This window comes from Vigna unguiculata, unplaced genomic scaffold (genome assembly GCF_004118075.2).
Source record: "Vigna unguiculata cultivar IT97K-499-35 unplaced genomic scaffold, ASM411807v1 contig_173, whole genome shotgun sequence".
Classification (NCBI taxonomy): domain Eukaryota; kingdom Viridiplantae; phylum Streptophyta; class Magnoliopsida; order Fabales; family Fabaceae; genus Vigna; species Vigna unguiculata.
In genome coordinates this window covers 22,565-48,730 of record NW_021010877.1, presented here as the reverse complement: position 1 = coordinate 48,730, position 26,166 = coordinate 22,565, and the positions used below count along the sequence as shown (strand labels likewise).

The 26,166-nt window shown below is 42.5% G+C and overlaps 1 protein-coding gene across 1 annotated transcript; it reads left to right on the top strand.

Annotated features, from left to right (window-relative positions):
* Positions 1–2,686: 2,686 nt before the first annotated feature.
* LOC114171275 lies at positions 2,687–5,623 on the top strand. Its single transcript, XM_028056410.1, has one exon. It carries the CDS (start codon positions 2,687–2,689, stop codon positions 5,621–5,623), a length of 2,937 nt encoding a protein of 978 aa, XP_027912211.1.
* The last annotated feature ends 20,543 nt before the right edge of the window (positions 5,624–26,166 follow it).

Here is a 26,166-nt window from a genome sequence, read left to right as displayed (position 1 = left end):
TAAGAACTAATTTGTTAAAAATCAATTCCGTGTTCATTGGAAGACGACTTTGGGTTACTTTACCCTTTCTATTTTGTTGACTACTTTCTTAATAATACTGAAGTTGTTATAGATAAGTAGTATTAATTTGATCGCGTCAACGACAGCGTTATCAGTACCCCACCTTGATATGTAACAATAAATAATTTTGTCCCAACCATACCCAAGTAGACGGCCATCAGAGAGCACAATGGCCGCCTATCACACAGAGACGCCTTCGCACAGAACCAGGCGGCCATCAGAGAGCGCAATGGCCGCCTACCACGCAAAGATGCCTTCGCATAGAACCAGGCGGCCATCAGAGAGCGCAATGGCCGCCTACCACGCAGAGACGCCTTCGCACAGAACCAGGCGGCCATCAGAGAGCGCAATGGCCGCCTACCACGCAGAGACGCCTTCGCACAGAACCAGGCGGCCATCAGAGAGCGCAATGGCCGCCTACCACGCAGAGACGCCTTCGCACAGAACCAGGTGGCCATCAGAGAGCACAATGGCCGCCTACCACGCAGAGACGCCTACCACGCAAGAACCCCTCCGTATGGACAACACAGCGTCCACCTAACTCCACACCCCCCTGTTAAACCACGCGGCCAGCAAACCAAAACCCAATAGCCGATTACCACGCGAAAGGCACCTTCCCAAAAGAAAGCCACCCTCGACGCATCTCATGGTCGAGTACCGGAGACCGCCAACACCTGAAGGACCCCTTGGTAACTTCTCCCCTTTTTACACTGGATCCAAGAATGGCTAGAAAAGGAATATTGGGCCAGAAAGCCCATCCCAGGTAGGACCCACAGGTAAAAAGGTATAAATAGCACACTATTCCATGCATTCATGACGCATTAATTATTCTCTGAAACCCTGATCTCACCAGTGCTGACTTAGGCATCGGAGTGTCTTTTGCAGGTCTCCTGCGCCGCCCTCAAGCCCCTTTTTGACAAGAGAAGACCAACCCCGAGAAGACGTACAAGACCCTTGGTTGATTTGTGGACTACAGACCTCGGTCCCTTAAGAACAATTGGCACCCACCGTGGGACCCGAAGAGTATTTCACAGATCCAAGGTAAACCCCAGGAGCAGGATGGTGTCCACGCGAAGCAGAACAGCAGATGTCCCCCCCTTGGTGCCGACTGTGGAGGTTGGCGACCCCGGCCCCGCCTCGGAGGTGTCACGCATCCTGGAAGCTCAAGCCAGGATGCAGCAAGAGTTCGCGGAGTACAAGAAGAGAAATGCGGAAGAGATGGAAGCACTAAGGGAAGAAAACTCCCGCCTTAGGCGGAGAATTGAGACAGACAAAGTGGCTGGGGAGCCAAACCTCCCCCATTCGAGGATGGAGGCCCCTCCTCAGTCGAGAAATGACCCCCCTCCCTATTCAAAACTCGACGTCCATCCTACTGAGGACGAGAGCGAATACAGGCCCACCGCTCCAACCTTGGGCGGCAACTATAGCTCCTTCGCCTCCAGAAGAAATCGCCGCCATCCCTTCATGTACGGGATAACGGAGACACCTTTACCCCATAAATGGAAGGCACCAACAGTTACCTACGACGGAACCACGGACCCAGAAGAATTTGTGTCCATTTATACCAACCAAGTAAGCTTGTACTCCACTGATGACGCAGTGCTATGCAAATCATTCTCAGTAGCCCTTAGGGGGTCGGCTCTAGAGTGGTTCATGAGCCTCCCCCCTACATTATCGACTCCTTCACCACACTCACCTCTACCTTCACCACCCAATTTGACACAAGCAGACGGCACGATCTAACCACAATCGCCCTCCTCAACCTTAGGCAAGAAGAAGGAGAACCCCTACGAGTTTTCATTGATAGGTTCGGGGCCATCGCCATGAAGATCAAGGACCTCACCCCTAACCTCATCTTGATGTACATGATGACCTCTCTCAGGCCGGGACCTTTCGCCGACGAGCTGGCAATGCGCCCCCCCTGAGTATGCAGGAACTTCGCAAGAGAGCGGCCATGTTTATAAGGGTTGAAGACATGAGACGTTACCAGAACAACGCCCAACCCGCCCCAGCGCGGACAGAGACCAAAAGGACCAACAAAGAGCCCATTCCACGGGACCATAACCGTTCCTCAGAACGCAGACCAGCAAAATTCTCGAACTATGCCCCCCTCAACGCACCCCGGTCCCGCATACTCGATGAAGTCCTGCAAGCGGAGCTCCTCCCCCCACCCAGGAAGTATCAAAACCCGCCCAACGCAGATTTGAGCAAGTATTGTCACTACCACCGCAACAATGGCCACACCACCGACGAATGCGACACTCTACGAGACAAAATAGAAGAACTCATCCGAGCCGGACATCTAAGGCACTATATAAGAGAAGTTGGGGCAAGTCCATCCAGACCCCGCTACGACAGGAACGATAACAGGCGGACCGAGCGATGCAATGACCAAAGAGTCGAACGCAGAGAGCCCAGGAGAGAGCCAGCCAGAGCATAGAACGCGGAACAAAGGGAACCACCGCAGCCGCAACCGCGACGAGCAGATGACAGACCCCCCCTACGAGGAACGATCAATACAATATCAGGGGGATTCGCAGGAGGAGGGAGGTCCTCCTTATCGAGGAAGAGGCACCTGAGAGCCGTCCAGCAAATACACGTAGTATCTAGCCGAACGCAAAGAAGAATGCCGCCCATCACTTTCTCAGACTCTGACTTTCAGGGTACCGACCCCAACCAAGACGACCCCATGGTCATAACTGTAGAAGTCGAGAACTTTGCGGTAAAGAAGGTTCTCATTGATCAAGGGAGCTCCGTGGACATCTTGTATTGGAAAACATTCAACAAGATGCAAATACCCCTCGCTGACCTAACCCCTCACAATGAGCCCATATACGGATTCTCAGGTGAGAGAGTCCCCACCAAAGGGTACATCGACCTTCACACAACGTTCGGAGAGGGAAGGCAAACCAAAACCATTCCCATTCGCTACTTGGTCGTCGACGCCCACACGTCCTACAACATCCTCCTTGGCCGTCCATCCATCAACGCGCTGGGTGCCATAGTATCCACCCCGCACCTTGCAATGAAGTTTCCATCCCCGGAAGGCGACATCATCACAGTACATGGCGACCAACGCGCAGCCAGAGAATGCTACATGGCAAGCCTGAAACTCCCACTCCCACCCCTGACAACCCACAACATTGAACAATCCCAAGCCCACCCCACTCTGTACGGCGATGACTTGGACCCCAGAATAAACTCCGAAACACGCCTCGAACCCGTGGGCGAAACAAGGCAGCTCCCACTCGAACAACAAGGCCACTTCCTCCAGGTTGGAACTTCCCTTCCTGAAGGAGAGGTAGACCACATAGAGCAAGTGCTCAGGCAGAACGCTGACCTCTTCACCTGGTCGGCGGCCGATCTCCCCGGCGTTCACCCTAGGATAGCCGCCCACCGGCTATCTGTTTTCCCTAACGCAAAACCCATCTCCCAGAAAAAAAGGAAGCTTGGAGAAAGTAGAAGACAAGCAGCTATAGCAGAGGTCGAAAAACTAAAACAGGCCGGTTTTGTCGGTGAAGCCCAATACACAACCTGGCTCGCCAACGTGGTGCTAGTTAAGAAACCCAATGGGAAGTGGCGCATGTGTGTAGATTACACAGACCTGAACAAGGCCTGCCCTCGGGACGCTTACCCATTACCTAGCATAGACAGACTCGTTGATGGGGCCGCAGGACACGCCCTACTGAGCTTCTTAGACGCTTACTCCGGCTATAACCAGATACCCATGGCTGACGAAGACAAAATCAAAACCGCGTTCATAACCGAGGAAGCCAACCTTTACTACAGAGTCATGCCCTTTGGTCTCAAAAACGCCAGCGCTACATACCAACGCTTGATGGATAGAGTCTTCCAGCCACTCTTGGGCAAGACGGTAGAGGTATATGTCGACGACATCATCGTCAAGTCCCCCAACGCCCAACAACACTCCTCGGACCTAGCGCAGGTCTTCAAAGCCCTGCGCACGTACAACATCAGGCTCAACCCTGAAAAATGCACATTCGGAGTAGACGGCGGGAAATTCCTGGGCTTCATGCTCACGCAACGAGGAATCGAGGCCAACCCCGAAAAATGTCAAACCATCATCGACATGAGAAGCCCCGCGAATGTCAAAGAGGTGCAGCGACTAGTGGGCAGACTAACCGCCATCTCGCGCTTCCTCCCGAAGCTGGCAGACAAAACCAAACCAATGATCCAACTCCTGAAGAAGTCGATAAAGTTTACCTGGGATGACACCTGCGAACAAAATTTCAACACTCTGAAGCAATTCCTCACCACCCCCCCGGTCCTGACCAAACCCGATCTTTCCCTCCCCCTTGTTATGTACATAGTTGCGTCAACAAACGCCATCAGCTCTGCACTCGTCCAAGAAAGGGACAACACCCAACATCCAATATACTTTACAAGCCGCATCCTCCAAGACCCAGAAACGCGATATCAAATGGTAGAGAAAGTAGCCCTTGCAATCATAACAGCAGCACGTCGCCTACGACCATACTTCCAATCACACACAATCATCATCAGAACGGACCATCCCATACAAAAAATCCTGCAAAAACTTGATTTAGCTGGTCGGCTATCCTCCTGGGCCATCGAACTGTCAGAATTTACTATCCACTACGAATCGCATGGACCCATCCGAGTACAATGCCTAGCAGACTTCGCCAATGACCTTCAAGAGCAAGCCCCTTGTGACACCTGGTGGACCATGCACGTAGATGGCTCCTTAAACCCGCTAGGAGCCGGGGCCGGAATAGTACTGGAAGGACCCGGCAACGTCCTCATAGAACAATCTCTACGTTTCACCTTCAAAACATCCAACAATCAAGCTGAGTACGAGGCCATCATCGCCGGCCTCAATTTAGCACAAGACGTCGGCGCACGTAAACTCCTATGCAAGACAGACTCAAAGCTCACCGTAGGACACCTCAACGGTGAGTACCAAATCAAAGATCCCACCCTCGCACAATACTACCACATGGTAGTATCCCTGATCGAGCACTTCGACACTTTCCAGATTCAACACGTCCCACGAAGCGACAATACCCGGGTAGACATTCTCTCAAAGCTCGCCAGTACCAAAAAGAAAGGTCGTTACAAGTCACTCCTCCAACACACCCTAACCACACCCTCCATTGAGCAACAAAACCAATGCTTAAGCATTACTACCACCAACACTTGGACGGAGCCTTTCATCAGATACTTAGAAACAGGAGTCATCCCGCCAAACGAGGAAAAAGGATGGATGCGGAAAGCGGCGCGATACACCCTAATTGGGGGCGAACTATTCAGAAGAGGCTTCAGCAAGCCCCTGCTCAAGTGCATAACTAAGGAAAAAGCCGACTATGTCATACAAGAAATACACCAAGGCATCTGCGGCTACCACTCAGGACCCAAAACCATGGCCGCCAGGATATTACGCGCCGGATATTACTGGCCCACAATGGAAGAAGACTACACCACGTACGTCCAAAAATGCGTCCAATGCCAAAAGCACGGACCGATTACACACATGCACCAGGAAGAATTGCACCACGTCTCCTCACCATGGCCATTCTCATAATGGGGGATGGACATAATCGGCCCTTTTGCAGCAGGGAAAGGCCAAGTCAAGTTCCTTCTTGTCGCGGTTGACTACTTCTCCAAGTGGATCGAAGCAGAGCCATTTGCCACCATCACGGCCAACCAAGTCCAACGCTTCGTTTGGAAGAACATCATCTGCCGCTATGGAATCCCCCACACAATCATAACCGACAATGGTCGGCAGTTCATAGACAAGGGCCTCGCTGACTTCTACCGCAACCTGAACATTACCCACATAACGAGCTCCGTCGAACACCCTCAAACCAACGGCCAAGCTGAGGCCGCCAACAAGATCATCCTCGGGCAATTAAAGAAACGCTTAGATGGAGCCAAAGGCAAATGGCCAGAAGAATTACTCGAAGTATTGTGGGCATATAGGTGCACCCCCCAATCTTCGACCCACGAAGCACCATATACTCTAGTATACGGAACAGATGTCGTCATACCAGTGGAAATCGGGGAACCCCCAATCCGACAACAACACCACGACACACAGATAAACGCCGACTGCATGGCCACAAACCTCGATCTCCTTTACGAGACAAGGGAAAAGGCACGAATCCGGGACTTAGCGACCAGGTTGAGAGCAGTAAGAAGGTACAACTCCAAGCTGAAACCGCGTTCTTTTCACAAAGGAGACCTCGTGTGGAGGATGGCTAGCAAAGCCCGCAAGCACGAAGGCAAGTTCTCGCCCAACTGGGAAGGACCTTTCCGAGTACTTAAAGAGGTCGGCAAGGGAGCCTATCGCCTGGAAAAACTATCCGGAGAGCCGCTTCCCAACACTTGGAACATCTCCCACCTCAAATTCTATTTTAGCTGAACCACACTTGTAATCCAATGTACTCCTTCCTACCCCGACATTTTTTCCCTAAGGAGGGTTTTGGCTGGGAAGGTTTTAATGAGGCATCACCCATCAATGAAATACAAGTTTATGCATATCTTATTCACCATAACTCCCAGCCACTACTCTAAGTGCCGCTGGTCGAATAAATTAACTCCCAGCCACTACTCTAAGTGCCGTTGGTCGAATAAGTAAACTCCCAGCCACTACTCTAAGTGCCGCTGGTCGAACGAATTAACTCCCAGCCCCTACTCTAAGTGTCGCTGGTCGAATAAATTAACTCCCAACCACCACTCTAAGTGTCGCTGGTCGAATAAATTAACTCCCAGCCACTACTCTAAGTGCCGCTGGTCAAACGAATTAACTCCCAGCCCCTACTCTAAGTGTCGTTGGTCGAATAAATTAACTCCCAGCCACCACTCTAAGTGCCGCTGGTCGAATAAATTAACTCCCAGCCCCTACTCTAAGTGTCGCTGGTCGAATAAATTAACTCCCAGCCACTACTCTAAGTGCCGCTGGTCGAACGAATTAACTCCCAGCCCCTACTCTAAGTGCCGTTGGTCGAATAAATTAACTCCCAGCCACCACTCTAAGTGCCGCTGGTCGAATAAATTAACTCCCAGCCTCTACTCTAAGTGCCGCTGGTCGAATAAATTAACTCCCAGCCACTACTCTAAGTGTCGCTGGTCGAATAAGTAAACTCCTAGCCTCTACTCTAAGTACCGCTAGTCGAACTCAACAACCATGGCCTGTGCCGCTATGCGAAAAAAGGTAAACAATCCTACCCGCCAGACCAAAGTACCAATGGTCGATAATCGCAACCATGGCAGGTCGCTGACGCAAGCACCACAAGATTTAACAAACACGTCAATAGATCAAAAAAGCGCACATCACCACATTGAAATTAAAATTGCCGGATTCAAAAACAAAATATACGTTGATAACACCGCCATTTCCATAAATTTCCAAATATAATTACAATGATAATATTCTGGTCCCCAAAGTTCCATACCGGCACATTCGCCCTAAAAATAAACCGGTAACGCGCCGACAAAGCAAATTATAGTCCCCCCCATGAACATACAAAAAAGAACAAACAAAACAAGTTTCGGCGTCCTCGCCCCCAATATCTACACTAATGTTACTCTTCAACTTCATCCACCTCCTCACCCGCCGCGTCCTCTTCCACGCCATCGGCTTCCTCATCGGCAACCTCCACCTGCCCCACCACCCCATCAACCATGGTGGCTGCTGGAATCGTCACCACTGTATCTTCATTTGCAGTTGTGGCTGCCTCCTTCTCAGCCTTGAGCCGGCTAATCTCCGCAACATCCAGCATGCGATCATCGTACACATCCAAATTTACGTTAAAACGGTAGTCTGTCACAGACACCTCCCGGTACAAGAACTCGGCTTGCCTCAAAGCCTTCTGAAAATCGTTCACATGTTCATTATACACGGCCTGCTACAGACCAAAAACTTCGCTAGCGGCTTCCTCAGCAGCAGCTTCTTTGGCGGCGTTCACCCCATCCAACTCCATTTGCTTAGCCTTCAATTTTTTCTCCAAACCCACAACACTCCCCTTCAATTTCTTCACCTCAGCCTCCAACTTCATCTTCTCATCCGCCCAAGCCACTTATTCGCGATCCCTCTGGACCTGCAATGCAGCAACTTCCTCGACCAATTTTTTCTTATCACCCGCAGCCAGCTCCTCTTGCAGCAAAGTCGCCACCCGCCGACTCAACACCATACCGCGCGCCAAATACTCACTCATGGCCCGCATAGTCAGCCCCGGATCAGTAGCCTCCACGACGGCCACTTCCTCGTCACTCAACTTGAGCTCCACACCCTTCCTCATTTGAATCTTCACTTTCTCAAAGCTGCCAAGATCAGGGTTACTCGACCCACTTGACCCAACACCCCCGGTCTTCGCAAGAGCCCTTAGCCTCTTCCGATCCTTCCCAACCCCCTTCATCTTAGAAGGAGCCGGTCTCTTGGCAACACGAGGTCGATAAGTATCCACAACCGGGCCAATGAGGTTCGGAGCCTGCGACTGCCCCTTCCCCTCCGCGGCATTCGCCATCTGGTCTCTAATCTTGGCAAATAGGTTCACTTCTCCACCAACCTTTTTCGCATGGTGAGCCATCACACCTGCACAAAGCAAAATTTTTCAGATTAGTCCAACACAGAACCAACAACAATATCACCACATACCACATAAGTCGTGACCAGGATTATCCGTCAAATAACAGCAAACAACCCACTTCCCCGGCAACATCTCCAACACCTCCACCACCCTCCGGCTATCCGCATCCAAGGCCTCCTTTGCCAATGCATCCCTACGCGCCGGCGCACTCGTCCAATAGAAAGGAAATTTGGGCCGCCCCTCATCATCATAATATACCAGCCTCCCGGCAGGTAGCACCCGCACTCGAAAGAACCCATCCTTAAATTTCTTAAACGACTGCGTGAAGCCATCTAACAAACTAATCTTCGCCCTGCCAACCAAAGATACCCATGACAGCGGATCCCTTGGACGCGTGACGTAAAAGTACAGGAAACTCTCGGGGGTCGGCGTCAAATAAAGCGCCTTACAAATCAATCGAAAAGCTTGCAAACTCCTCCAACTGTTAGGATGCAATTGTGTCGGCGCAACATTTAACAGCCGCAGAACCCCCATCGTGAACATACATGCGTACATATAGAAAAAATCACCTTCCAACCCCTCGCGACCATGACACACGGCCTCCATAGCACTCACCCTCTCAATAGCCACCATACTAGGATTCGCCCCCCTTTCAAACAGATAGATACTATTCATCCAAGATCTAAGCAACCTAGACCAACGATACTTTGAAGAGCACGACCTCACCCCCTCAGCCACCCACTCGTACCCACCCCTTCTCGGCCAGAGCGACTCCGCATGCTCATTAGCCGGATCTTCATGCACCTCCCGCTCAACCTCGATATGCAACGTCTCTGACGAACTCAAGAACTCTAATCTTAACCCACCAAAGCTCGCACCCGAATCACCATAATTCGAACCACTAGAAGACGTAGTCGACATACCTCAAAAACTGGTCAAATAGAAGACGGCACACGAACACCAACAAGCGCCCAAGCAACAACACAACAAGCACAGCGAAACCAGAAGCTAAGAGCGACGAAAATGACAAATGAATCCACTCCTATTTAAAGAACTTAGCCAAAACCCTTCATCTCCCACCAAACCCCCTCAAAGCCCAAGGCCTAGCCACCAAAAATCGCCTCGAAAAGCCAACTCTGACACCAACCAAGCTAACCAACAGTCACGTCTTTTCACCTCACCTAACTCCTGACCAAATGTCAGATCAAACAGTACCACTCCCCTAACACCTCGTAAGAGATACCAGCCCAATTATCACAACAACGCAGCCATAGTCTACACGTCACTTCTTGCCTCTAGACTGGGAGGCTGGTATGCTCACATGGTACACGGCCAAGGACCACAAATGAAATTTGCAAAATAGTCTACACGTCACTTCTTGCCTCTAGACTGGGAGGCTGATGTCCCAACCATACCCAAGTAGACGGCCATCAGAGAGCACAATGGCCGCCTACCACATAGAGACGCCTTCGCACAGAACCAGGCGGCCATCAGAGAGCGCAATGGCCGCCTACCACGCAGAGACGCCTTCGCACAGAACTAGGCGGCCATCAGAGAGCGCAATGGCCGCCTACCACGCAGAGACGCCTTCGCACAGAACCAGGCGGCCATCAGAGAGCACAATGGCCGCCTACCACGCAGAGACGCCTTCGCACAGAACCAGGCGGCCATCAGAGAGCACAATGGCCGCCTACCACGCAGAGACGCCTACCATGCAAGAACCCCTCCGTATGGACAACACGGCCCCCACCTAACTCCATACCCCCCTATTAAACCATGCGGCCAGCAAACCAAAACCCGATGGCCGATTACCACGCGAAAGGCACCTTCCCAAAAGAAAGCCACCCTCGACGCATCTCATGGCCGAGTACCGAAGACCGCCAACACCTGAAGGACCCCTTGGTAACTTCTCCCCTTTTTACACTGGATCCAAGAATGGCTAGAAAAGGAATATTGGGCCAGAAAGCCCATCCCAGGTAGGACCCACAGGTAAAAAGGTATAAATAGCACACTATTCCATGCATTCATGACGCATTAATTATTCTCTGCAACCCTGACATCACTAGTGCTGACTTAGGCATCGGAGTGTCTTTTGCAGGTCTCCTGCGCTGCCCTCAAGCCCCTTTTTGACAAGACAAGACCAACCCCGAGAAGACGTACAAGACCCTTGGTTGATTTGTGGACTACAGACCTCGGTCCCTTAAGAAAAAATTCCATGCATTGTGGTTGACAAATTTGCTTCTTATCGACGGACCAAATGCATAATAAAGCACTATGAACAAGCTTCCTTTTTAAACATGGAAGTTAGTGTGTTTCATTCACATGCTTGTCCTTTTGTTCTTGTAAAATGACATCACAAATTGTAGAAGGAAAAACATTGACGAATAAACTTTCTCTAGTTCCATTTCTTTTTCTTTATTTTCCCTTCCTTCTGCAGTTTATATTACTTCTTTTCCTGTTTTCTCCTTCAGCCTACGTTGATCCTTATTGACTTGTCTTGGTGTCATAAATTTCTACTTCTTTTCATGTCCCTCATGCCTTAAATAAAGGGAACGTTCATCCAGATGGAGTGTTTTAAAACGAAGTCATGCCCATCCCAAAAGAAGATGACAAGAGTCCATGGGAGCAATATCACATAATACTTCTTTCACACATTGTCATGTACTGAATTTGGTCCATGCTTGATCTAGATGAAATGTTGCTGGTAACTGGAGTTTCTCCACCAATCTTTGGCTCACAACATTGTTTTTGCTTTCGTAATCGAATGCAACTAAACATGGATGGCCTTCGGTTAAACACTTTGTATAATAAACTTTCTTTCCTATTCCAAATCTAGATAGCCAGGCTCGGAATACCAAATGATGTGAATCCACAAGGTTCGATTCGTTTGACTGATCTATCATTGTTGCAATGCTAACAAGCAAGCAATTGGAGAAATTATTTAAAACGAGAAACTGGAAACATAAAAGAAGATGGAACGGAAATTTATAGACATCACACTTCCAAGAATGGAAGATAAGCCTAAGAGTTGAAACACACAAAGGGATAAAGCACCTTTGATTAAACTCATGGATTCTTGAATCCCTCAAGAACTTAGGAGAATCCCTCTCACTAAGATAGATGAGATAAAACTCGTTTATTTTATGAATAAAACTCAGCTTAACTTCATTGATGAAAATGGTTCAACTTATATAGGAGGTTTAACCATGAGAATTACAAAATACACATAAATTTCAATATCATCCCACTTAAAGCTATTGCTTAATGATCCACTCAAGCTAATAATGATCCACTACTTAATGGTTGATGGTAACTGAATTTAAGGGTACCAAAAGTCATCCAAAAACTTTGAGCAAAGGTCCTCTTGATCTTCCAAAGTTTGGTTCTTAAGTTGGCATATGGACCTTTATTTCAACTTGGAGATAAAGCAAAACTAAAGCCCATTAATTCGTTAAGCACAGACACAACTTGGTCAGCCAATTTTACAAAGCATTGCGCCCTTATTTAAATAAAAGAAACTGCATCAGCACGGTGCATTAGTCGTCCTCCATTTGACCCATATGCAATTCATATCATACCCTTCTTCTTCGAGAAGATTAGTCCCGAATCTTAAGACACTAGTTTTAATGTAAGTTTGTGAAGGAATTTTATTTTTCCACAAGTTGAAACTCATTCTCTTCTTCCAGGATCAACCTCAACTTGTTAGTTGTTATTTTCCAATGGTTGCTATCCGTCGATACATTTCTTGGCAATAGTACCCCACCTTGATATGTAACAATATATAATTCCATGCATTGTTTTTGACGAATTTGCTTCTTATCGACTGATGAGTTCAAATTTTTGCCCTCATTTAATATTTAAATTTGGGGATTTAATTGATTTTTTCTGTACTTAAAGATTGATTTAATTAGGATTTGTGATTATTGGATTTATTGAGTAAGTTTGGTAAAAGTGGCATAAAAATTGATTTTAGTTGCATAAAATATTATTGGATATTCTAACGTTTGTTAATGCAGCTGGAATTTATTTTTGGTCAATTAATAGTGTGATTTTAAAATATTCAAAGTTACAAAATAAGTCCAAAATCAAGAAATTCTGAAAAAGAATAAATCAGGAGCTAAATGCACCCCCAGATTTTATTTGCACACTCCTCCCTCAAGTGGACCACAAAAACCTGTTCTGCACCCCCAGTTTTCACTAAGTTGCACCCCTCCTACCACTTAAACTCCACTAAACCAGATCATGCCATGTGGCAATCCCCACCTCTTAAAATTAGCCAACCAGAACAAGCCACGTGTCATAATCCTACCCTCACCAAATTAAACAATCAAATTCTGCCACGTCATCATCTTCATCTCCCAAAACCCTAACCCTAATTTTCTCCTCTCCTTCCACCCTCTATGGCAGCCGCCGCCGCCAACCTCGCCGGCCACCATCTCCACCGCGTCGCACTCCATTCCCAGCTTATCCTTTTGTTCCTGTAAAAGGACATCACAAAATGTAGAAGAAAAAACATTGACGAATAAACTTTCTCTAGTTCCATTTCTTTTTTTTTATTTTCCCTTCCTTCTGCAGTTTATATTAATTCTTTTTCTGTTTTCTCCTTCAGCCTACGTTGATCCTTATTGACTTGTCTTGGTGTCATAAATTTCTACTTCTTTTGATGTCCCTCATGCCTCAAAGAAAGGGAACGTTCATCAAGATGGAGTGTTTTAAAACGAAGCCATGCCAATCCCAAAAGAAGATAAAAAGAGTCCATGGAAGCAATATCACATAATACTTCTTTCACACATTGTCATGTACTGAATTTGATCCACGCTTGATCCAGATGAAAGGTTGCTGGTAACTGCAGTTTCTCCACCAATCTTTGGCTCTCAACATTATTTTCGCTTCCGTAATCGAATACAACTAAACATGGATGGCCTTCGGTTAAACACTTTGTATAATAAACTTCCTTTCCTATTCCAAATCTAGATAGCCAGGCTCTAAATACGAAATGATGTGAATCCATAAGGTTCGATTCGTTTGACTGATCTACCATTTTTGGAATGCTAACAACCAAGAATTTTGAGAAATTATTTAAAACGAGAAAATGGAAACATAAAAGAAGATGGAACGGAAATTGATAGACATCATTCTTCCAAGAATGGAAGACAACCCTAAGAGTTGAAACACACAAAGGGATAAAGGACCTCTGATTAAACTCAAGGATTCTTGAATCACTCAAGAACTATGGAGAATCACTCTCACTAAGATAGATGAGATAAAACTCGTTTATTTTCAGAATAAAACTCAGCTTGCCTTCATATATGAAAATGGTTCAACTTGTATAGGAGCTTTAACCATCAGAATTACAAAAGACACATAAATTTCAATATCATCCCGCTTAAAGCTATTAATTAATGATCCACTCAAGGTAATGAAGATCCGCTACTTAATGGTTGATTGTAACTGAATTTAAGGCTACCAAAAGTCATCCACAAACTTTGAGCAAAGGTCCGCTTGATCTTCCAAAGGTTGGTTCTTAAGTGGGCATATGGACCCCTATTTCAACTTGAAGATAAAGCAAAACTGAAGCCCGTTAATTGGTTAAGCACAAACACAATTTGGTCAGCCAATTTTACAAAGCATTGGGCCCTTATTTAAATAAAAGAAACTGCATCAACACGGCGCATTAGTCATCCTTCATTTGGCCCATATGCAATTCACATCATACCCTCCTTCTTCGAGAAGATTTGTTCGATACTTAAGCCACTAGTTTTAACGTAAGTTTGTTATGATCTTGTGAAGGACTTTTATTTTTTCACAAGTTGAAACTAATTCTCTTCTTCCAGGATCAAATTCAACTTGATATTTGTTACTTTCCAATGGTTGCAATCCGTCGATAACATTTCTTGGCAACAGTACCCCACCTTGATATGTAATAATAAATAATTCCATGCATTGTGTTTGACGAATTTGCTTCTTATCGACAGACCAAAAGCATAATAAAGCATTATGAACAAGCTTCCTTTTCAAACATGGAAGTTGGTGTGTTTCATTCACATGCTTATCCTTTTGTTCCTGCAAAATGACATCACAAACTGTAGAAGAAAAAACATTGACGAATAAACTTTCTCTAGTTCCATTTCTTTTTCTTTATTTTCCCTTCCTTCTGCAGTTTATATTACTTCTTTTTCTATTCTTTCTTTTTCTGTTTTCTCCTTCAGCCTACGTTGATCCTTACTGACTTGTCTTGGTGTCATAAAATTGTACTTCTTTTGATGTCCCTCATGCCTCAAATAAAGGGAACGTTCATCAAGATGGAGTGCTTTAAAACGAAGCCGTGCCCATCCCAAAAGAAGATGACAAGATTCCATGGGAGCAATATCACATAATACTTCTTTCACACATTGCCATGTATTGAATTTGATCCATGCTTGATCTAGATGAAAGGTTGTTTGTAACTGGAGTTTCTCCACCAATCTTTGGCTCACAACATTGTTTTCGCTTCCGTAATCGAGTGCAACTAAACATGGATAGCCTTCGGTTAAACACTTTGTATAATAAATTTCCTTTCTTATTCCAAATCTAGATAGCCAGGCTCTGAATACCGAATGATGTGAATCCACAAGGTTCGATTCGTTTGACTGATCTACCATTTTTGGAATGCTAACAATCAAGAATTTGAGAAATTATTTAAAACGAGAAAATGGAAACATAAAAGAAGATGGAATGGAAATTGATAGACATCACACTTTCAAGAATGGAAGATAAGCCTAACAGTTTGATGAAGGATTATCTTGTTCCTTTTTAAGAATATTGAATATGGTGTGAGTTGATTAAGAAAGCGAAGTGAAATCCCCACTGGACATTAAGATAGCAAGCTATCTAGATGTGAAGGTTCCTTTCACAAAGCTCAAAAGAAGAAGATGATGGATTGATTCAAAATGAAAAGGAAATGAAAAGCACATAAATCATAGAAAACCAAGAACAATTAAAGGAAGAAGAAAACATAAAATGAAAAGGGAAGAAATGGTAAAAATGTGAGAAGCACGCCACTACAAGGCTAGGCTAGAAGCCATGGCAACCTTGAAGATGAGTGGATGTGTGCCGCCACTTGCTATGCAAGATAAGGCTTAAAAGTTTCACTCCCAAGGGAGGAAACTCTCACAAAATGGTTGAGACACAAGAGTGTTTTTACTTCAAAATCTTCAACCCTTTTACATGTTTAGGAGCACCCCTTATATAGAAGAGTTTAGGGGCCTCTAAGCAAATAAAAGATACCTAAGGATGTCTCTACAAAAACCCAACCCTAGCTTCTAGAAACTAGGTCAAATAAGGTTACAAAAATGAGAGACAAAAGAGCTAACTATGGTGTGTGCAAGGCTAATCTCGTTCTAGCACAAAAGGAGACAAAAAATGTGTCTCATATGTCTCCAAAAAGTGGCCATAGTGTGCTAAAAACAAAGGAGACCAAAGGTACATAGGTACACTTGCTTCATGCCTTTTACTTTATGCTTTATGCCTTTGCTTTACTCTCTCCTCCACATCATTTATGCTCCCCAATCACCATGCGCCACCTAGCATTGCTTTCTTACTCCTAATTAACCTACAAAGCAAATAAACATAGATTAGCATGTTGGCTTAAGTCAAGTCAACTATAGTCAACAAGTCAAACATAGTCAAAGGTCAACAAGTCAACTAAAGTTGATTCAACTAAGCCAACTTAGGGAATCAAAAAATAACAAACACAAATGAAAGGGATGAAGGATTAGTGAACTTCCTTTCTAAACATGCTTAGTCTTCTTAAGCATGTGCCTCCATCCTTGGTTGGGGTCAATCCTTCATCATCCTCCCCTTCTTGGAGAGAATTTGACCACAAATTCTTTAAGCCTTTGTGGATGGAACTTGACTTGATTTGGGGGAGGATTTGCGCCTCCCTTTTATGAGCTTTTGTTCCATCATTTTTAAGGGTATTACCCCTAGCTTTGGTTAGGCCATCTTTATTTTCTAGACTACTCTTCCTCTCTTGCTTATGCTTTGGGCCTTCCTTTTTGGCTTGGGAAGAGAAGGAAGAGTGATGCACATCTTGCTTTGGAAGAATTTTTTTGTAGGCAAGTAACACCTTGGTGAAAGCTTGCCCCTTTTCTTTTTCTTCTTTATCTTTTCTTATTTTATTTCTATCGTTATTAACTTCTTGAGGTGATAGAGGTAGTAAAGTTGTCTTTTTCCCATTTTTGAAGAAAATGTATTGGTTGGTATGGCCATCATGTAAAGTTTGTTTATCAAATTGCCATGGCCTACCTAGTAAGATATGTGTGACTTCCATGGGAACAACATCACATAGCACCTCATCTTTGTAGCTTCCTATAGAGAAGTTAATTAGGACTTGTTTATTGACATCTATTTCTCCCTCTTTACTTATCCAAGCAAGCTTGTAGGGTTTAGCATGAGGAATGGTCTCTAAGCTAAGCTTTTCCACCAACCTTGTGCTAGCTACATTGGTACTACTTCCTCCATCAATAATTAGAGAGCAAACCCATTTGTTAATTTTGCATCTAGATTGAAAAATGTTTTCTCTTTGAGTTGGATCAAGCTCACTTTGATCTTGACCTATCATGTGCCTTAATAACATAGGGTCTTTCTCAAAAATTTTAGTTTTACTAGAGGAAGAAGGTTCTTTTGAAAGAGAATGGGGAGATAAGTGTTCACTTTCAACATCATTACTCTTCTTTAAGATCATGGTCCTCTTGGTTGGGCAATTTAAAGCAATGTGATTATAACCCAAACATTTAAAACATTTAATAGAACTTGATCTTGGAGAAGTGGAATGGTGAATGTGATCACTTGGTGACTTACTTTTACTTGGTGGTTCTTGATGTGAGTTAGAAGGGAACTTATCATGTTTCATTTTATCATTTCCCTTCCATGAGTGACTAAAGTAGTGGTTGGGTGAGTAACTCTTCCTTGCCCTTCTTTTTCTTTTCAATTGAATTTCAATCCCAAGGGCAAGTGTGAAAACATTTTCAAGAGTGGAGTACTCATACAACTCTACTTGGTCTTGTATGTCTCTCCTAAGACCACTCACAAATCTTTTTATTTTCTCTTTGTTAGTCTCTTTTATTTCAACCCTACGCATTTGAGACTCTAATTCTTTAAAGTACTCACTCACACTCATAGAACCTTGGTGAAGCCTTTGGAGCTTCAAAAGAAGTTCCTTCCTATAGGAAGGAGGAACAAATCTAGCACGCATAAGAGTTTTAATGTCCATCCAAGAAGCCGCGGGTGGCCCTTGGTCATAATTCTTACAAACTTTATGCCACCAAGTATTGGCATACTCCAAAAATCCTAAAACTACTAGATCAACTTGTGCTTGATCCTTTACATGATTTTCATTGAAAATTTGATCAACTTTAGCTTCCCAATCAAGGAAGATTTTGGGATCACTTCCACCATAGAACTTAGGAATCTTTAGAGTTTGCTTCTCTTGTGATGGTTTGCGCCTAGAATGCCCTCTTTTCCTAGCCTCTCTTTCTTGCTCCTTAGTTTCAAGCCTTTGAATGTGCTCTTGGATTCTTAGGTCACTTTGCTCCTTGTCTTTTCTTAATTGTTCAAAGGCCTCCTTCCTAGACAACTCCAAATTCCGAAGCAATCTCATCAATGTATTGTTTTTGTATGGTGTAGGTGCATTTGATGAACTTGCCATGATTCCTACAACAAAAACACTCAAATCCGAGACAAAATAAATGGATTAGAGGTTAGACAACATGAAAACCGAGACCAAATCCAACCCAAATTGTAACCCAAGTGTTTAGATCACTCTCCCAAAGTAACAAGGCAAGGCTACACTCAAAGCTCCTCCAAAGGAGTGAAGCAAACACTTTTAAAAACTTGTTCAAAACCTTTCAAATGCAAGACAAGTGATTTGGCCACAACATCCCAAGAGTTTCAAGAAAAGAAAACTACTAAGACACAACAGAGAACACCTAGTGACAAGCAAGAAAAGCACAAAAACAAGAAAGTTTAACTTCTAAGGAAATTTTGTTTTAAAGACAAAACTTGAATAAGACTAAAGCAATGAAAAACACTTTTAAAGACTCTATGGAAAGCATTTGAACAAGCCAAGATTATACCTCAAATTATGCATACACCAAGAAAGATCATAACCAAGTTAAAACATGGAACTAATTTGCCAATATCACCCAAAATCCAAGTATAAAATTTGGTAGCATAACACCTAGTAAAAATGGCCAAATGGATTCACCAAGCAACACATTAGCTCTCGGCCAAACTGTTTTTGGTCTTGAAAACACTTTTTCTTTTCAAAACTAGGTACTTAAAATGATGAGACGGATGTTTTAGGGTGTCTTGAACACTTAGTTCCTTAAAATTAGGTCAAAATCAATTTCAAGGAGCATGCTACAACAAAAGGCATAGATCTCATGCAATAGCTCAAATACTTAGAAACAAGAATAAGAAAACTCAAAGAAGCATATGACATATGACTCAAGCAAAAGTTAGATACATTTAAAGACTCAACATGACATACACAAAGACACAAATATGTAGCTATCATGCATTTAAACTCATGGATTTGAGGCTCAAAGACTAAGCATCAAAAGACATGTAATCCAACCAGATTTAGGAGTAAAAGAATCACAAAACCGAAGCAAAAATTGCCACAACATAACCTGAAAACGTTGTTTTTCGTATTCTCGGCAGCTCTGACCTTTGCTCACTCATTTGATCATAACTCTCTCCACAGAACTCCAAATGCATTGGTTCTTTTTTTGTTAGAAACTAGACGAACAGAGCTTTCTTTTGACATCAAGAACGTAATTTTTGGATCACTGAGCAGGTGCAGTTTAATCTTTTAAAATCGTGAACAGTTTCTGCCAGCATTGTTTTTGTGTGCAATGGAAGTGGATTTGAACCATACAAAGATAGCTACAACAAGACAAGATTAGCACATGAAAAAACACCATATTCAAGATAACCTAGGCTCTAGATACCAAATGATGAAGGATTATCTTGTTTCTTTTCAAGATTATTGAATATGGTGTGAGTTGATTAAGAAAGCTAAGTGAAATCCCCACTGGACATTAAGATAGCAAGCTATCTAGATGTGAAGGTTCCTTTCACAAAGCTCAAAAGAAGAAGATGATGGATTGATTCAAAATGAAAAGGAAATGAAAAGCACATAAATCATAGAAAACCAAGAACAATTAAAGGAAGAAGAAAACATAAAATGAAAAGGGAAGAAATGGTAAAAATGTGAGAAGCACGCCACTACAAGGCTAGGCTAGAAGCCATGGCAACCTTGAAGATGAGTGGATGTGTGCCGCCACTTGCTATGCAAGATAAGGCTTAAAAGTTTCACTCCCAAGGGAGGAAACTCTCACAAAATGGTTGAGACACAAGAGTGTTTTTACTTCAAAATCTTCAACCCTTTTACATGTTTAGGAGCACCCCTTATATAGAAGAGTTTAGGGGCCTCTAAGCAAATAAAAGATACCTAAGGATGTCTCTACAAAAACCCAACCCTAGCTTCTAGAAACTAGGTCAAATAAGGTTACAAAAATGAGAGACAAAAGAGCTAACTATGGTGTGTGCAAGGCTAATCTCGTTCTAGCACAAAAGGAGACAAAAAATGTGTCTCATATGTCTCCAAAAAGTGGCCATAGTGTGCTAAAAACAAAGGAGACCAAAGGTACATAGGTACACTTGCTTCATGCCTTTTACTTTATGCTTTATGCCTTTGCTTTACTCTCTCCTCCACATCATTTATGCTCCCCAATCACCATGCGCCACCTAGCATTGCTTTCTTACTCCTAATTAACCTACAAAGCAAATAAACATAGATTAGCATGTTGGCTTAAGTCAAGTCAACTATAGTCAACAAGTCAAACATAGTCAAAGGTCAACAAGTCAACTAAAGTTGATTCAACTAAGCCAACTTAGGGATTCAAAAAATAACAAACACAAATGAAAGGGATGAAGGATTAGTGAACTTCCTTTCTAAACATGCTTAGTCTTCTTAAGCATGTGCCTCCATCCTTGGTTGGGGTCAATCCTTCATCACTTTCCAATGGTTGCAATCTGTCGATAACATTTCTTGGCAGCAGTACCCCACTCTGATATGTAACAATAAATAATTCCATGCATTGAGATTGACGAATTTGCTTCTTATCGACGGACCAAACGCATAATAAAGCACTACGAACAAGCTTCCTTTTTAAACGTGGAAGTTGGTGTGTTTCATTCACATGCTTATCCTTTTGTTCCTGCAAAATGACATCACAAACTGTAGAAGAAAAAACATTGACGAATAAACTTTCTCTAGTTCCATTTCTTTTTCTTTATTTTCGCTTCCTTCTGTAGTTTATATTACTTCTTTTTCTATTCTTTCTTTTTCTGTTTTCTCCTTCAGCCTACGTTGATCCTTACTGACTTGTCTTGGTGTCATAAATTTCTACTTCTTTTGATGTCCCTCATGCCTCAAATAAAGGGAACGTTCATCAAGATGGAGTGCTTTAAAACGAAGCCATGCCCATCCCAAAAGAAGATGACAAGAGTCCATGGGAGCATTATCACATAATACATCTTTCCCACATTGCCATCTACTGAATTTGATCCATGCTTGATCTAGAGGAAAGGTTGCTGGTAACTGGAGTGTCTGTACAAATATTTGGCTCACAACATTGTTTTCGCTTCCATAATCGAATGCAACTAAACATGGATGGCCTTCGGTTAAACACTTTGTATAATAATCTTCCTTTCCTATTCCAAATCTAGATAGCCAGGCTGTGAATACCAAATGATATGAATCCACAGGGTTCGATTTGTTTGACTGATCTATCATTGTTGGAATGCTAACAAGCAAGAAATTAGAGAAATTATTTAAAACGAGAAAATGGAAACATAAATGAAGATGGAACGGAAATTGATAGACATCACACTTCCAAGAATGGAAGATAAGCCTAAGAGTTGAAACACACAAAGGGATAAAGGACCTTTACTCAAACTCAAGGATTCTTGAATCATTCTAGAACTTAGGAGAATTACTCTCACTAAGATAGATGAGATAAAACTCGTTTATTTTCTGAATAAAACTCAGCTTGCCTTCATTGATGAAACTGGTTCAACATGTATAGGAGCTTTAACCATCAGAATTATAAAAGACAAATAAATTTCAATATCATCCCGCTTAAAGCTATTAATTAATGGTCCACTCAAGCTAATGACGATCCGCTACTTAATGGTTGATTGTAACTGAATTTAAGGCAACCAAAAGTCATCCACAAACTTTGAGCAAAGGTCCGCTTGATCTTCCAAAGGTTGGTTCTTAAGTGGGCATATGGACCCCTATTTCAACTTGAAGATAAAGTAAAATTAAAGCCCGTTAATTGGTTAAGCACAAACACAATTTGGTCAGCATATTTTACAAAGCATTGGGCCCTTATTTAAACAAAAGAAACTGCATCAACACGGCGCATTAGTCATCCTCCTTTTGACCCATATACAATTCACATCATACCCTCCTTCTTCGAGAAGATTTGTCCCAAATCTTAAGACACTAGTTTTAACGTAAGTTTATTATGATCTTGCGAAGGACTTTTATTTTTTCACAAGTGAAACTAATTCTCTTCTTCCAGGATCAAATTCAACTTATTATTTGTTACTTTGTAATGGTTGCAATCCGTCGATAACATTTCTTGGCAACAGTACCCCACCCTGATATGTAACAATAAATAATTCCATGCATTGAGATTGACGAATTTGCTTCTTATCGACGGACCAAATGCATAATAAAGCACTATGAACAAGCTTCATTTTTAAACATGGAAGTTGGTGTGTTTCATTCACATGCTTATCCTTTTGTTCTTGCAAAATGACATCACAAAATTTAAAAGAAAACACATTGACGAATAAACTTTCTCTACTTCCATTTCCTTTTCTTTATTTTCCCTTCCTTCTGCAGTTTATATTACTTCTTTTTCTATTCTTTCTTTTTCTTTTTTCTCCTTCAGCCTACGTTGATCCTTACTAACTTGTCTTGGTGTCATAAATTTCTACTTCTTTTGATGTCCCTCATGCCTCAAATAAAAGGACCGTTCATCAAGATGGAGTGTTTTAAAATGAAGCCATGCCCATCCCAAAAGAAGATGACAAGAGTCCATGGGAGCAATATCACATAATACATCTTTCATACATTGCCATGTACTGAATTTGATCCATGCTTGATCCAAATGAAAGGTTGCTGGTAACTGGAGTTTCTCCACCAATCTTTGGCTCACAATATTGTTTTCGCTTTCGTAATCGAATGCAACTAAACATGGATGGCCTTCGGTTAAACACTCTGTATAATAAACTTCCTTTCCTATTCCAAATCTGCATAGCCAGGCTCTGAATACCACGATGTGAATCCACAGGGTTCGATTCGTTTCACTGATCTACCATTTTTGGAATGCTAACAAGGAGGAATTTTGAGAAATTATTTAAAACGAGAAAATGGAAACATAAAAGAAATGGAACGGAAATTGATAGACATCACACTGCCTAGAATGGAAGATAAGCCTAAGAGTTGAAATAGAAAAGGGATAAAGGACCTTTGATTAAACTCAAGGATTCTTGAATCACTCAAAAACTTAGGAGAATCACTCTCACTAAGATAGATGAGATAAAACTCGCTTATTTTCTGAATAAAACTCAGCTTGCCTTCATTGATGAAAATGGTTTAACTTGTATTGGAGCTTTAAACATCAGAATTACAAAAGAGACATAAATTTCAATATCATCCCGTGTAAAGCTATTAATTAATGATCCACTCAAGCTGATGACGATCCGCTACGTAATGGTTGATTTTAACTAAATTTAAGGCTACCAAAAGTTATCCACAAACTTTGAGAAAAGGTCCGCTTGATCTTCCAAAGGTTGGTTCTTAAGTGGGCATATGGACCCCTATTTCAACTTGAAGATAAAGCAAAACTAAAGCCTATTAATTGGTTAAGCACAAACACAATTTTGCCAGCCAATTTTACAAAGCATTGGGCCCTTATTTAAATAAAAGAAGCTGCATCAACACGGCGCATTAGTCATCCTCCATTTGACCCATATGCAATTCACATCATACCCTCCTTCTTCGAGAAGATTTGTCCTGAATCTTAAGACACTGGTAGTAACGTAAGTTTATTATGATCTTGTGAAGGACTTTTATTTTTTCACAAGTTGAAACTAATTCTCTTCTTCGAGGATCAAATTCAACTTGATATTTGTTACTTTCCCATGCTTGCAATCCGTCGATAACATTTCTTGGCAACAGTACCCCACCCTCATATGTAACAATACATAATTCCATGCATTGAGATTGACGAACTTGCTTCTTATCGACGGACCAAACGCATAATAAAGCACTATAAACAAGCTTCCTTTTTAAACATGGAAGTTGGTTTGTTTCATTCACATGCTTATCCTTTTGTTCCTACAAAATGACATCACAAACTATAGAAGAAAAAACATTGACGAATAAACTTTCTCTAGTTCCATTTCTTTTTCTTTATTTTCCCTTCCTTCTGCAGTTTATATTACTTCTTTTTCTATTCTTTCTTTTTCTGTTTTCTCCTTCAGCCTACGTTGATCCTTACTGAATTGTCTTGGTGTCATAAATTTCTACTTCTTTTGATGTCCCTCATGCCTCAAATAAAGGGAACGTTCATCAAGATGGAGTGTTTTAAAATGAAGCCATGCCCATCCCAAAAGAAGATGACAAGAGTCCATGGGAGCAATATCACATAATACTTCTTTCACACATTGTCATGTATTGAATTTGATTCATGCTTGATCCAGATGAAAGGTTGCTGGTAACTCGAGTTTCTCCACCAATCTTTGGCTCACAATATTGTTTTCGCTTCCATAATCGAATGCCACTAAACATGGATGGACTTCGGTTAAACACTTTGTATAATAAACTTCCTTTCCTATTCCAAATCTAGATAGCCAGGCTCTGAATACCAAAGGATGTGGATCCACAATGTTCGATTCGTTTGACTGATCTATCATTGATGGAATGCTAACAGGCAAGAAATTTGAGAAATTATTTAAAACGAGAAAATGGAAACATAAAAGAAGATGAAACGGAAATTGATAGACATCACACTTCCAAGAATGGAATATAAGCCTAAGAGTTGAAACACACAAAGGGATAAAGGACCTTTGATTAAACTCATGGATTCTTGAATCACTCAAGAACTTAGGAGAATCACTCTCACTAAGATAGATGGGATTAAACTCATTTATTTTCCTTATAAACCTCAGCTTGCCTTCATTGATGAAAATGGTTCAACTTATATAAGAGCTTTAACATTCAGAATTACAAAAAGACACATAAATTTCAATATCATCCCGCTTAAAGCTATTAATTAATGATCCACTCAAGCTAATAACGATCCGCTACTTAATGGTTGATTGTAACTTAATTTAAGGCTACCAAAAGTCATCCACAAACTTTGAGCAACGGTCCTCTTGATCTTCCAAAGGTTGGTTCTTAAGTGGGCATATGGACCCCTATTTCAACTTGAAGATAAAGCAAAACTAAAGCCCGTTAATTGGTTAAGCACAAACACAATTTCATCAGCCAATTTTACAAAGCATTGGGCCCTTATTGAAATAAAAGAAACTGCATCAACACGACGCATTAGTCATCCTCCATTTGACCCATATGCAATTCACATCATACCCTCCTTCTTCGAGAAGACTTGTCCCGAATCTTAAGACACTAGTTGTAACGTAAGTTTATTATGATCTTGTGAAGGACTTTTATTTTTTCACAAGTTGAAACTAATTCTCTTCTTCGAGGATCAAATTCAACTTGATACTTGTTACTTTCCAATGGTTGCAATCCGTCGATAACATTTCTTGGCAACAGTACCCCACCCTGATATGTAACAATAAATAATTCCATGCATTGAGATTGGCGAATTTGCTTCTTATCGACAGAACAAACGTATAATAAAGCACTATGAACAAGCTTCCTTTTTAAACATGGAAGTTGGTGTGTTTCATTCGCATGCTTATCCTTTTGTGCTTGCAAAATGACATCACAAACTGTAGAAGAAAAAATATTGACGAATAAACTTTCTCTAGTTCCATTTCTTTTTCTTTATTTTCCATTCCCTCTACAGTTTATATTACTTCTTTTTCTATTCTTTCTTTTTCTGTTTTCTCCTTCAGCCTACGTTGATCCTTACTGACTTTTCTTGGTGTCATAAATTTCTACTTCTTTTGATGTCCCTCGTGCCTCAAATAAAGGGAACGTTCATAAAGATGGAGTGTTTTAAAACGAAGTCATGCCCACCCCAAAAGAAGATGACAAGAGTCCATGGGAGCAATATAACATAATACTTCTTTCACACATTGCCATGTACTGAATTTGATCCATGCTTGATACAGATGAAAGGTTGTTGGTAACTGGAGTTTCTCCACCAATCTTTGGCTCACAACATTATTTTCGCTTCCGTAATCGAATGCAACTAAACATGGATGGCCTTCGGTTAAA

Excerpts from the sequence above, each read along its gene's own strand:
- LOC114171275 (XM_028056410.1), top strand. The coding sequence starts at position 2,687 with ATGCCGCCCATCACTTTCTCAGACTCTGACTTTCAGGGTACCGACCCC.